Source organism: Phacochoerus africanus, chromosome 4, assembly GCF_016906955.1.
Source record: "Phacochoerus africanus isolate WHEZ1 chromosome 4, ROS_Pafr_v1, whole genome shotgun sequence".
NCBI lineage: Eukaryota > Metazoa > Chordata > Mammalia > Artiodactyla > Suidae > Phacochoerus > Phacochoerus africanus.
Window position 1 is genome coordinate 4,531,019 of NC_062547.1, and position 13,745 is coordinate 4,544,763.

The window sequence follows — 13,745 nt, forward strand, 5'->3', positions numbered from 1 at the left end:
AGCGCGGGGACGGCTGGCAGGGAAGGACCCTGATGTCACCCAGGAAGGGATCTCACCAAGAGGACCCCACGGCCCAGTGCCAGGCTCTCCCCGGTTACAGGGGCGGTGAGGGCCAACAGACAAGGCACCCTGAGGAGCCAGGCTTCCTGGGGCGGGGGCAACAGGGGACAGGTGACGTAGCAGCAGAGCTTGGAGGGTCAGGAAGGGAGCAGAGCTCAACCGAAGGCAAAGGCAGCCCAGGCCAGCAACTCACGGCCTTTAGGGGGAGGGGGAGGAGGAAGAGGAAGGCTGAGCTCTGACTGCCGCCTCTGCCTCCCTGCTGACCGGCAGGGGCTGAAGCCCCTGCGAGGAGGCTCAGCCATCACCTGCCCCCAGTACTTGCAGGCCAAGCGCTCCCGCTGCCCTGCCCCAGGCGCCCTGCTCTAGAAACTGGAGACAAGGCACCCCGTTCTTGCAGTAACAGAGGGTGCAGCCCGGCGCCTGCACCAGGGCTTGCTGTCTTCCTGATGCTCCCCCCACCCCCAGACAAGCGCAGGGGGGGAGGAGGGCATGGTCTCCGCTGAGATCTTGGCCAGAACACTGTGCTGGGGCCAAGGGGGTAAGGCAGGGCTCAGCCAGATTTTCTGTAAAGAGCCAGATGGTAAAAAGCACTCAGGCTTTAAGGGCCCTAAATCTCTACTGCAACTACTACTGGGGCCACGGCTCGGATCGTTCCTGTCGGAAAATGAGACGCCTGAACCTGGGGAGATCTCGACAAGGCTCTCTCCTTCTGCAGCAGGGCGCGCATGTTCAAAAGCAAAGAAGAAAAGACCCTCCCTCTTGACCCCTAACGCAGGGGAGGGACCTGTCCCCTTCCCATGGGTCAGGTCAGGGCGCACATTCTTCTCGGGTGGCTCCTTTGAAACAACGTGTTCCTGGGGGGTGGGGGGGTGGGGCTCTCAGGAAGGCGTTTCAGCCGAACCTGGGAGCAAAACGGAGTCACCAAGATTTCCTTTGACAGAAAAGACATGATGTTACTTTCCCCACGACTCGGCTGTTTCAAGGCAAGAGGAGCCACAGACAACATGTAAATGCATGAGCCTGGCTGTGTCTCAGTCAAACCTTATTTACCAAAACAGCTAGTGGATTTGGCCCTCAGGCCGCGCTGTGCCAGTCCCTGTCTACTGTCTCCATGGAGGTCTCAAAAGGTCTGTGAACTGGAAAGTCTGAACCACTGCAGCTCTACAGAAACAGCTGGGGACATGACCCCCCGCCAGGCCTACATCTGCCACAAGACAGCTCGGCTCATCACAAATGGGGGCAGAGCATGGTGAACGGACAGCAGGTGGATTATCCAAGAACAGGACTCGGTGCCTGGGGGGGTGGCCACTGGAACCACCTATTAACAGCCCAGGGGCATTCATGAGGCCGTGGTGCTGACAGCATGGGGCAGGAACCACCTGAGCAGGTCATTTATAAAAGGAAAACTCAGAGGTGTTCCCGTCGTGGCAGAGCGGAAACAAATCCGACTAGGAACCATGAGGTTGCAGGTTCAATCCCTGGCCTCGCTCAGTGGGGGAGGGATCCGGCGTTGCCGTGAGCGTTGCAGACGAGACTTGGATCTGGTGTTGCTGTGGCTCTGACGTAGGCCGGCAGCAACAGCTCTGATTAGACCCCTAGCCTGGGAACCTGCATATGCCGCAGGTGTGGCCCTGAAAAAAGACAAAAGACTAAATAAGTAAATAAATAAAACATAAAAGGAGAACTCAGAGATACATGTTTGACTCTCACAGTCTAGAGGAAGATGCTGCTGGGCAGGGTGGACCCAGGTTGCCTAAGCAAATCTCCCTGGGACTCCCCGTTGGAAGGGATGCTAGAAAACCACCCAGGAGTTAGCATCATCCCTCAGACTGCCTGGTGGAGGACAGCACTGCCTTTGGGAATGGGGATTAGCCACAGTGCACACAGGGAAGTCCAGCTGAGCACTGGATTCGCCTCGGGTTTCTAAGTTCTTGGCCGAGTGAAGGTGGGCAAGAGAGACAGAGAGATGCTCACAGTCCCGCCCTGAAGCCAAACTGCTGGGTGGGGCAGCTGGCAGGGTTTTCCTCAGTGGGCCTAAAACTAGCATTCTTCTCTCCCAAGCTGAGCTGAAATTTGCCTGGAAATTTCGCTCCAGGCAAAGGCTTTATTTACAGTGACCCTACTTTTAGGTGGCCAGATAGAGCCCAAGTTCAAGGTGGGCAGGCCTAGCGTCTGCTGGGAACCCACATGACTCCCAGGTGGACCCAGCCGGCGTGGAGCCTAGGGAGGGGCGGGGCCTGGGGAGGGGCGGGGCCTGGGCGGGGTCTGTAGGGCCGGGGGCGGGGCCTCACCATCGCAGTCCGCCTCGTCGGAGCGGTCTTGGCAGTCCGCCTCGCCATCACAGCGCAGCCGCAGGTCCACGCACTGGCCCCGCGCACAGGGGAACTGGGCGGCCGAGCACACCGGACAGCCCTCTTCATCGCTCTGGTCGTCACACTCTGGGAAGCCGTCGCAGCGCCAGGCCCCTGGGATGCAGTCGATCTCCCCTGTGGCACACGCGAACTGGTCCGGGGAGCACGTGGGAGGCTCTGGGGAGGAGAGAAAGGCCATCACAGGCCGTCCAGCTGGATAGACACTGCGCAAAGCAGGAAACACACTCAATTCACCGGTGCTGGGGCCCCAAGGTCTCCAGTGTCCCCGTGTCCTGCCTGCTGTCCCATCTCCAGCCCCAGCAGGTGATGAAGCTGTCAATGCAAAGCAGAGGGTCTGTGTGCCCGCCTGGCCACACCAGAGTGTCCACTGCACCCTGGGGCGTGTAGGAGGGTCAGCAACTGGGCGGTCAGCATAGCACCCTCACCTGTCACACACGGGGGCAGTGGAGCTGGAACTCTGCCGGTCGCCACTGCACCCACACCCACTGTGGCAGGTTGGGGGGCTGGTGGAGGACCCTGGCACCTTATTGAAGAGCGGGCTGAGGAAAGGCAGGGGTGAGGATCCACAGAGGGCAGCGTGGGTGAGGAGGGGTTCGAAGGCTCCCTGGTGGAGGGAGTCGTGTGAGGGTGGCCGGCTGGGAGGGTGTGGGACTGGAGACCTGGGGCCGCCTCCTACCAGGTGGCCATGATAAGTCCCCCCGCCTCGGGGTCAGCTTCCCCAGCGCAGGCCAAGTGCAGCCAGATGGTAGCGCTCAGGGGATGGCACTGTCCTGGCGGCCGGGGCTGGATGGGCACGGATGGGAGAGCCCCCGCGGGGAGAGGCGAGAGGCAGGAGTTGCCCCTCACTGCCTCCATTTCCCAGGGGTCCTGTTGTCACCTTCCCCTCTTCTAGGTGGAAAATCACAGAAGACGGAGGCCCAGAAATCAGCCCAAACTCCAACATATAACAACAGTCCTCCACACTCTTGAAAACCCGATTAAGGAAAAAAGGATCAATTTCACGAAAGTATCAATGTCATAAGGCACCTAAGCCTTTCACACTTGGGACCCACTGCCCTGGCGGTAACTGCCGACCCCACAGGGGGCTGAACAGGGATGTGAGATGGGGAGGAGACGTGAGCAACGATGAAAAGAAGGCCGGCTATTTCCCACCAGGCTTGGCCACAGAGGATACGCTGGGGACAAAGGAGTCCAGATGCCCTCTGTGCCTCCAATGAGCCAGCGACAGATATTTGCACACTGAGACACCAACAAAGGATACGTGAATGCTGGCCAGAAAAAGCTGTATATGCAGACAGTGGCCTATGCCCTATTCCTGAGCTCCAGCTCTGAAAGGCCCTTTGTCTTTTTCTTTTCTTTTCTTTTCTTTCTGGCAGCCCCACGGCACAGGGAGTTTCCGGGCCGGCGATCAGATCTGAGCTGCAGTTGAGAGCTACACAGGATCCCTTAGCCCACTGTGCTGTGTTGGGGATTGAACCTGCATCCTAGCACTCTAGAGAGCCCAGTGCGCCACAGCAGGAACTCCCCCTTTGCCTTTGGCTGTTATTTCAACTGCCCGCCCCCAATGTGGCCCAGGCCAGGAAGAAGGGGGTCCATGTGGGGCAGGCACTGCCTTTCTGCAGGGCCCCCCAGTCCTGGCGGCGGTAGCTGGAGAGGGAGGAAGGGCCAGGGTGGGGGTTGCACAGACCTGGCCTTGAACCCAGGCTCCCCTCAGCAGCTCTGCAACCTGAGAAACCCCCACCCTCCCAGAGCCTCCACTCTCTTGTCCCTGAAACAGAAGCAGCCACCCTCCATCACAGGCTCCTCATAGCAGTGACAGTGACAGTGGCGCGTGTGCATGTGTGTGTGCCCCCGCACACGTGCACCTGCTTTGGCGGGGCTCACACAGCATTGCCAGCGGCCCTGCTGAGAAGGCAGAAGCATCACGGGCTATGCCCTGCCCACTGGCTCCTGTCACCGCATGAGGTACCTGGGTTGCGGTACTTCCTGGGAGCCTTCATGAGCCCTTACCCTCCTGTGAGGCCCCAGAAAAGAGTCCAGGGAAGATGAAGATGGGGACACAGTAGAGTCTGAGGGCCAAAGCCTGGGGAGCAGGTGACAGAGGGCCGCGTCCCCCTGTGGGGAGGCCCAGGGCCAGGGTCCGAGGGGGAGCCGAGTGCTCTGTGCAGCTCTCTCCCCGGCCCCTCTTCTCCAGGGCAGCCTGGACATCTGCGGAAGCTGCATCGTCATTCTCAGGCCACAAAGCCACGTGAGTCCCCGGGCTGGAACTCAGAACGACGCCACCAGGAAGCTCAGGAGGGTCAAGGTGGCCCCATCAGGGGACAGTCATGAAGTGTCCCTTCTGTTCTTGGCTAAGCTCTCTGGGGTTCATGGTGTGAGGTGGGGCAGTAGAAAGTTCCAGAAGGATAGGCATGTGGTCCTGCTCTCTGACATGTGCTAAGCATTTGCTGTGTGTGGGGGGGCACAGTGTGGTCCTGGGGGTGAGGATGAGGAGAGAAGGGACAGGGACTCCCTCAGGAGCTCAGCGGAGGAGGGGATAAGAGAAACGACACATCCGAGGTCACCGGGGGACCAGGAGGAAGAGAGGAAGCCCCCGGGGACTGAGTTTCATCCCCTTTTTATTGCTTCTGACATCCTCACAACTAACAGCAGCTGGCATTCTCATGGGCCAAGTGTCAGGGACCACGCGAAGTACCCCGTGAAATGATAACAGCCCCATCAGGTCAGTGCTCTCAATTTCTCTGTTTCACAGAGAAGGAAGTGGAGGCTCAGAGAGGCAAGAAACCAGCCCAGGGTCCCTCAGCTGGGAAGTGGCAAAGCTGGGATGTGAACCCACACCTGTCTAACCCTAAAGCTTAGACTTTTTTTTTCTTCTTTTTTTTTTAAGCTATACTCGCAGCATGTGGAATTTCCTGGGCCAGGGATCAAGTCTGTGCCACAGCTGCAACCTGTGCCACAGCTGCTTCAATGCCAGATCCTTAACCTGCTGTGCCAGGTCCAAGCTCACAGTCCTGACCACTCTGCATGCAGCCTTAGGGAAGAAGAGAACCAAGGGTAAAAGGAAGTGAAAAGACAGAACTACTTAAAAAAAAAAATTCACTACTGGTAACTGACAGCACAGTCAGGAAAGATATAGCTAACCTGAACAGCACTGAATCTGACTGACATTTACAGAACACGCCACCCAATAAGAGATGACACGTTCTTCTCAAGCTCACATGGAATATTCCCCAAAGTGGAGCATGCTGAGGCATAGAACATTACCTGAACAAAGTTAAAAGGATGAAAATCATACAAAGTAGGTGCTCAGATCACAACGGAATTAAACTAGAAGCAAGATGGCTAGAAAATTTCCAACTCTTTGGAAATCACACGACATATCTCTAAATAACACGAGGGCCAAAAAATTATCTTGAGAAAATTTTCAAAATATTTGAATTAACTCAAAATGAAAATATAGGCATTCCCGTCGTGGCTCAGTGGTTAATGAATCCCACTAGGAACCATGAGGTTGCAGGTTCGATCCCTGGCCTTGCTCAGTGGGTTAAGGATCCAGCATTGCCATGAGCTATGGTGTAGGTTGCAGACTCGGCTCGGATCCCGCATTGCTGTGGCTCGGGCGTAGGCCGGTGGCTACAGCTCTGAATAGAGCCCTAGCCTGGGAATCTCCATATGCTGTGGAAATGGCTCAAGAAATGACAAAAAGACAAAAAAAGCAAAATGAAAATATAATTTATCCAAATTTGTGGGATGCAGCAAAAGGAGTGCTTAGAGGGAAATTCATAGCCCTGATATGCCTATATTAGGAAAGAGGACAAACAAAGAGACAGTCTGGTTTGGAAACTGTATGCTACCAGGAATATATATTTAAAAGGTGCCTGGCAGCAACCTCACAGGCAGAGGAATCAGGTCCCTGCTCAGTGTCCCAAAAGAAAGTGCTGAGGTCACACCTACCACCACAAGTCAACAGGTTCTGCAGGAGCACAAGGTGGACTGGGCATGAGCACCGTGGGGTTCCATCACCCTTGGCGATGCAGATGTGGGAACAGCCGCCATTGTCCCGGGCACAAGGGTGGGCTGCTGTGGAGAGAAAAAAGGGAGAGGGTTGGGTTCCTATCTCAGGACTATGGCCCAAAGGATGGAGGGGATGGGGGCCAGGCAAGAACTCATAAGAACTGGTACTCCTGTAGGAGTGTAGGAGATCCTCCCACTTTATTTTCAGGGCAGCCCATGGAGCCTGTTTCTACTGACACTGCCTTTTGCAGATGAAGAAATGGAGGCCAAAAGCACTTAGAGAACTTTCCCAGCGTCACAGCCCAGCCCATCTGCGCCAGCTTCCACTGAGCCCACAACTCTCACTCTATGCTGCCCACCTAGGTGTCTGTCTCTTGCGGTGTAGTGGTCTCCAAAGCTATGTCCACATCCTACTGCCTGGAATCTGCACGTGAGACCTCATTTGGAAACAGTCTTTGCAAACATAATGATGCTAGGGATCTTGAGAGGGGTCTTTTCTGAATTATCCGGGTGGGCTCTGGATTATTATTATTATTATTTTTGTCTATTTTAGGGCCGTTCCCACTGCACATGGAGGTTCCTAGGGGTCTAATCGGAGCTGTAGCCACCAGCCTATGCCAGAGCCACAGCAATGTGGGATCCGAGCCGCGTCTGCAACCGACACCACAGCTCATGGCAACGCTGGACCCTTAGCCCACTGAGCAAGCCCAGGGATCGAACCCACAACGTCGTGGTTCCTAGTCGGATTTGTTAACCACTGAGCTATGATGGGAACTCCTGGGTGGGCTCTAAATTCACTGACAAATGTCCTTATAGGAGATGACAGGAGTTAAGGATCCTGCATTGTCACTGCTGTGGCGTGGGTCCCTGCTCTGGCATGGGTTTGGTCCCTGGCCAGGGAGCTTCTGCATGCCTTGTGTGTGGCCAGAAAAAAAAAAAAAGAGATGACACAAGAAGTGGAGACAGAGGAGAAGGCCATGTGCAGACAGAGGCAGAGATTGAAATGATGCAGACACAGGGAACACCTGTAACCACAGGAAGTGGGAGGAGCAAAGACACCCCCCCCCAGCCACCCCAACCTCCAGAGGGAGCCCAGTCTGCAGACACCTGGACCTTGAACTCCAGACGGTAAGAGAACACGTTCGTGTTACTTTAAGTCACCCCGTTTGTGATGATTTGTTACAGGAACTGCAGGAGACTACTACACACGAGAACTAAGATAACAAGGATGCTGAACCCCTGGGAACTGGAATATTTTAATTGAATTAAACCTCACGTGCCCAACACCTGGACAATGTTTAGGAGCCTGGAAGCGGGGCTGAGCTCCCTTAGGAGGGAGGAAATGACTCTGCCCCTTGCTCCCACCCCCAGAGACAAATCATAGTTGTCAAACTCCCCCTCAACCTTGACAACTAGGTGTTTTAAATGGAGGAATCTGGAGTTCCCACTGTGGCTCGGTGGTAAGGAACCCAACTAGTATGCAGGAGGATGCAGGCTCAATCCCGGGCCTTGCTCAGTGGGTTAAGGGTCCGGTGTTGCTGTGAGCTGTGGTGTAGGTTGCAGATCCACCTTGGATCCTGCGTTGCTGTGGCTGTGGCGTAGGCAGGCAGCTGCAGCTCCGATTAGACCCCTAGCCTGGGAACCTCCATACGCTGCAGGTACGGCCTTGAAAAGCCAAAATAAATAAATGAATAAATAAATGGAAAATGGCAGAGTCATCGTTTAGAGTAGGGCCAGCAAACATTTTCCATAAAGAGTCAGAAAGTAACTTTGGCTTCACGAGCCAGGCCACCTGTCACGACTCCACAAGTCAGCCAGCTGCCTCGCAAAGGCAGCCAGGGTGACACACACACCGGCTGTCCACCCCTGGTCCAGAGTCCAGTTGTGGGATCTTGCAGGGCAGCCGGCCGGGTGACACACATGCTAAGGCTTTCCCGCCCTTGCCCCAAACACAGAGCCTCTCTCTGTCACCCTAGTCCCTGCACATTCGTGCTCGGGGACACATCCCCGGTTTCCAGCCTCAAACCTGCTCCCTGAACGTCTCCTGGACCCCCCCTGCCCCCTCAGTTCCAAGGAGCTTCTGCGCAGCTGCCTGGCTTTCAGCGACACCAGCAGGCAGTGGTCTCAGCATTTGTGGGACCAGCATCGCCGATTTGACCATCTGCCAGGGACACACAGGAATCCAGGACTTTGCTGAGGATGATGTGAGGGGCAGGTAAACGCAGGCGTCTAACCCACAGGCACAGCGGGCCCCGGTTCCCTGGAAGCTGATTTCTCTTACCTGGGACCCAGCTGAGCACCCACGGGGCAGAAAGCACCCCCTAGCAGTCAACCCAGGGGTGACAGACTCACAGCATTAGAGGTCCTGAGTCCGGTTCTGAGCAGGGAGCCCAGAAAAAAGCCCAGTGCCTAAAACATGGGCTCTGGCCTCCCATCCAAGCCCCATCGTGTTCACTGGATGGGTGACAGGGTGGCGTCACACCCTTTCTGAGCCCTGCCTCCCTCAACCGTAAAAGAATTATTGTGAAATAACACACATTATTATGGGCACAGGGTCTGGCGTGCAGAACAGTCAAAACCTCGGGGGTGTGGCCGAGGTGGGAGGCCAAGGTGACGGGCTGGGCTGGGATGGGGGGCAGCCCCCCGGGCCTTGAAGGCGGCCAGACAGTGGGTATCACAGGACAAGGACAGCGATGGCCCTGTTCACCCAGCTGGCAGCCCAGGTGTATTTACGGAACGAGGAGAGAAAAGCAAGAAGACAGAGGGACAGACATACATGTATGCCCACCTGCCTCTAAACCCATGTATGGCCGTATACAGCGGGGGTGGAGGGACCAGAGGTCCCTGGGGGACACCCACCCCTCCTCCAGGCACGTGGGCACAGTGCAGACTCCTACAATGACCCCCGAAGTTCCCACCCTACTCCCCAGCTGGGGAGGGTGTGATGAGCTATCGTGCCTGGGGTTTTGTTACCTTCCTTGGCAAGAGGCGTTGAGAGATGTAATTAAGGTTACCAATCAGTCAAAGGGAAGCTAATCTGAAAACTGGCCGGAATCTAATCTCTGGCCCTTGGAACGCAGGGCGGGTTCCAGGTGGTAGAAAAGGAAGCCGGAGGGGTTTGCTCTGTTGCTGAGGGCGGGGAGCACACGGTGAGAGCCTGAGGGTGGCCTCTGGGAACGGAGAGTGGACCTGGCTGAAAGCCAGAACGCGAACAGGGCCTCAATCCTACAACTCTCACGTTGGCTCAACCTCCTGTCTTTCTCCAAGGGGACCAGTTCGGGGGGCGATGTGCTCTGCGCAGGGGCCCACCTCCCCGGGGACCCCTGCACACACCGCTGCCTGCTGCCGCCCCCCCCCACGTACAGAACTCCTCCACGCTGATGTCCTCCACGGCGTGAATGCCGGTCAGGTGGGCGACACGGCCCTGCACCCGTGTCCGCGAGTCCCCCGTGGTCTTGTCCACGCGCTCAATCATCTGCTGCTGGCGGTCAATCCAGTAGAGGTGCCTGCCCAGCACGGTCAGGCCCACGGGCTGCACGACGTTGGCGTCCTCCAGGGTCAGGCGGTTGGCCCCTGCAGGAGGGACGGCGTGCCCTGAGTGGCAGCTGACTCCGAGAGCTCAGCCCTCCCTTGACTTGGGAGGACGGGGGGCTGGGGCTGGGACGCAGGCCCTGGAATCAGGCAGATGTGAGGTCCCTCCTCGGATGTTCCTGCTCCCACCTGGGCTGGCCTCGGGGGCCAGGGCCATAACCCAGATCTGGGGCGCAGTCACTAGCCCCCTGAAAGCAGGGTGCTTCCCTCCCCCCCAGCCCCCTCCCCCCCAACTTCTGGAGGAAAAGCCCCTCCAAGCACTGACTCTCCCGCCTCTCCAGCCCAGGGGCCTCCACACCAGAGCAGCTGCGAGAACAGGCACTAGAGGCAGAGGGTAGGACTCCTCCTCTACCCCATGCTGTGGGGCCCTGGGCAGCTGGCTCAGCCTCTTTGAACCCAGGGGATCATCTGGGACCTGGAACGCACGGGGGGGGGGACTATGCGTGGTAAAGCCCCAGCACGGGCCCCGCTGCCACCCTGTGACTGATAACCAGGAGGGCCCTGGTGGGTCAGACCTGGTGGCTGCCGAGGGACGGATCCCCGGGGAGGCCCCAGGGCGTGTACCTGACAGGTCGCAGCTCTCGATGCGTTTCAGGTCTGCGTCCACCCAAAAGAGCTTGCCCAGCGCGTTGTCCACCACGAGGGCCACGGGGCGGATGAGGCCCGTGGTGAAGAGGACCTCACGCTCGGTGCCATCCAGGGCGGCGCGCTCGATCTTGGCCGCCCGGTCCTGCATGTTGGTGAAGTACAGGTACCTGCGGGAGGGGCGGGTGAGGGACGCTGCTGCGGACGGAGCTCCGCGCAAAGCCCCGGACAGACCTGCCCCCAGCCCTGGGGGCACCCAGCGGGGCTCCGTCACCCATCACAAGGCCCCAGCCTCTCAGGGCCCCGGAGCTGAAAAAGTCACGCCCTGGAGGGGTTGCAGAGGGTCCCACACAACCCTGCATCTACCCGGAGCCTCAGAACGCGACCTTATGTGGAAACCAGGTCTGTGCAGGTGTGATTTAGGACAAGGTGAGGCCCCACCCCAGGTTACGATGGGACCCTCAACCAGTGACAGTGGCTTCGAGAGAGAGAGAGGAGCCGCCACACATACACAGAAGCTGACGTGAAGACGGAGGCACAGAGGAGGATGTGGCCCCGAGCCCAGGCCAAGCAGCGGCTGGGGCCCCAGAAGCCGAGGGCAGGAAGCTTCCTCCTTGGAGCCTCAGGAGGGAGCACGGCCTCACCCACACTTGACTGCAGTCCCCAGAACCACGAGGGAATAAACACCTGCTGTTTTAAATCCCCGGGTTGCAGTCACTTGCGGCGGCGACCCCAGGGACCAGTCCTCGCTCCCATGCTTTGGTTGCTGAAGAGCCCCCCTAAATGACTGGGCCCTCGTGTGCTGCGGGGCTGGCTCTACCACTGTCCTCACATGGAAAATGAGGCCCTGGGAGGTTTGTCACCTGCCTGAGGTCACTCAGGCAGTAAGTGATGGGGCCAGGATTTGAACTCGGGTCTGCAGAGCTGATGCAGTGCCTGGACGGGTCTGATTCCAGCCTTGAGTGTCAGCTCTGCGGGTACCTGAGGCAGCCACTGTGCTCCTGCTCCTGTCCCCAAACCTTCCTGTGACTGGCTTTATTTCTGAACCCCATGTCATGTGGCTTTGGGTCCCCTCCCATCCTGGTCTTCCCCTTTGGGAGCCTCGGCATCCATCGAAGTGTCCCGGGCGCTCTCTTGCCTACCAGGGCACCCGAGGGCTGACGGTGGGAGCAGCAGGGAGCTTCAGAGAAGGAAGAAGCTCCCAGTTAGGTAGTGACCTCCCTGCGGTGGGACATATGCAAGTAGACAGTCCACCACCGCCTGGGATGCTCTGGAAGGGGTGGTTGTACAGCGTTCAAGTTTGATGGGATGGTACGAAACCCACGAACGAGGACTTACAGCATTCCTGTGTTTCTCAGCAAAGCCCCGGCCCCTGCAGAGGCTTTCGGTCAAGGCCATCCCGGGGCCTCTGACTCCCCGCCAAGACCGGGGAAGAGTCAGTGTTTCCTCGACCCGCCCAGCTGCTGTGGCGGGAACCCCGGGGAGATCCTGGTGGACGGGCACGTCGGGTGGGAGAGCCCTCCTGGCTCGAGAGGCTGCCACTCACGGGACGGACGCCGGGCACCCCCCAGCCAGTGCAGACCCCACGCTGTGGTGCCCACCCACCCCTTCGGCCCCGTACCCTCGCTCGGCGTTGACGACGATGGCCCTCGGCTTGTCTCGGTCCCCCCGGAGCACCACGCCCATGGCATCCCCGTTCAGCCGGTGGACATTGATGGTGTTGGTGGCCTCGCACGTCCAGAACAGCGTCCGGCCGTAGACGTCGATGCTGAGGTCGTGGGGCTGCCTGTCTGGGCTCTGGCTTTGGCCCGGAGAGGTCAGAACGAAGGGCTGCAGAACAGGGGGAAACGAGCACCAGCTAAGGACACCGCGGGGAGGGCAGAGCCCTCGATGGCCGCGTTCAGACCAAAGGTCAGCCCCCCATGGGGCACCTGTCCTTTCAAACCAGCTCTTGCCCGAACGGCCATGTGGGAGCGACACTGACTCCTAGGATGGCTCCCGCCCGTCAGCTCGGACCCCAGGCTCAGCCATCAGGGACTGCACCGGGCCGGGCTGGCCGCCACCCCACCCAGACCTGCCTGTCCCTGCAGCACAGGGGCCCGCCTGCCCGCTGAGCCGTCAGCCCAGGTTCATGGGCCCCAGCTCAAGACACCTTCCCTCTTCTTGCTTCCGTGGACTCAGGCTTTGGGATTAAGACTCGAATCTTACTGTTACTTAAGCTGAGGCTTTAGAACAACAGGTGCCACACAGAGGGCCACTTCTTACAAGTCTCTTCCCGGAGGGAGAGAGGCCACGGGGAGGAGGCCTGGTGAGGGTGGGGGTCAGACGAGGGTGGGGACTGCCCACAGCTCATCCTGGGAGCCCAGGGCCAGCGCGCCCCTCTCAGGCCAGTCCTCCCCACCTTCCTGCGGGTCCCCCAGGGGCACAGCCTGACTCCTGGCCGTCCGCCCTCTCAGGGTTGAGCCCGGCTTCCGGAGCCACTGGCAGAGTCCCCTTCACAGGGGACCTTGTTTCATGAGCTGATGCAGCAGGAGAGCCCAGAGCTTCCTCTGCTCACAGGCCTGGGCCTGATTCCCTGGTGGATCTGGTCCCCTGGGGTCCCTGCGGCCTGACCTGGTGCCAAGGGCTTCCCAAGCTGCTGGGCCACCGCTGCCAATGGTCTGGTAAAGAGCTCCCTGCTCTGAGGAGGGAGCCTCTCAGGGTGAGGCTGGGGTCACAGCAGACTCTCCACTTCCACCTCGCTCCAGCAGGTGATACCAGGCGCCTCCCGGGGGTCAGAGGGGGCTGGCAGCCAAAGAGCAGCCCCCTTCCCCAGGCCCAGCCTCCTGGACCCATCTGGAGAGGAACAGCCCCCTCCAGCCCCCGCCCACAGCGGCCTCTGGTCCAGCCCCACTGGGCAGCTGGAAGTGTCGCCCGCATCTCTGCACGTACCGACATGCGCAGCCCCAAAGAGCCACACATCAGCTCTAAGCAGGCACAGCCCTGGAGCCACGGACCACAGCCCAGGGCAGCCGACGGGCTGGGTGGAAAGCAAGACTGCAGCTCGCCCTGGCCGGATGCAGGACTGCAGGGCGGGTAACGGGGCAGCTGGGCACAGAGTCGTCGGAACAACCAGCTGACAAA

At 58.8% G+C, this 13,745-nt stretch overlaps 1 protein-coding gene across 1 annotated transcript in view; it reads right to left on the reverse strand.

Moving 5' to 3' along the window:
• Nucleotides 1-13,745, reverse strand: part of LRP5 (LDL receptor related protein 5) — a 121,806-nt gene that overhangs the window by 11,732 nt on the left and 96,329 nt on the right. Inside the window, 5 exon segments of the mRNA XM_047775070.1 lie at nt 2,352-2,588; nt 6,387-6,512; nt 9,810-10,019; nt 10,602-10,792; nt 12,244-12,452. Coding sequence (XP_047631026.1) covers nt 2,352-2,588; nt 6,387-6,512; nt 9,810-10,019; nt 10,602-10,792; nt 12,244-12,452 — 973 coding nt within the window.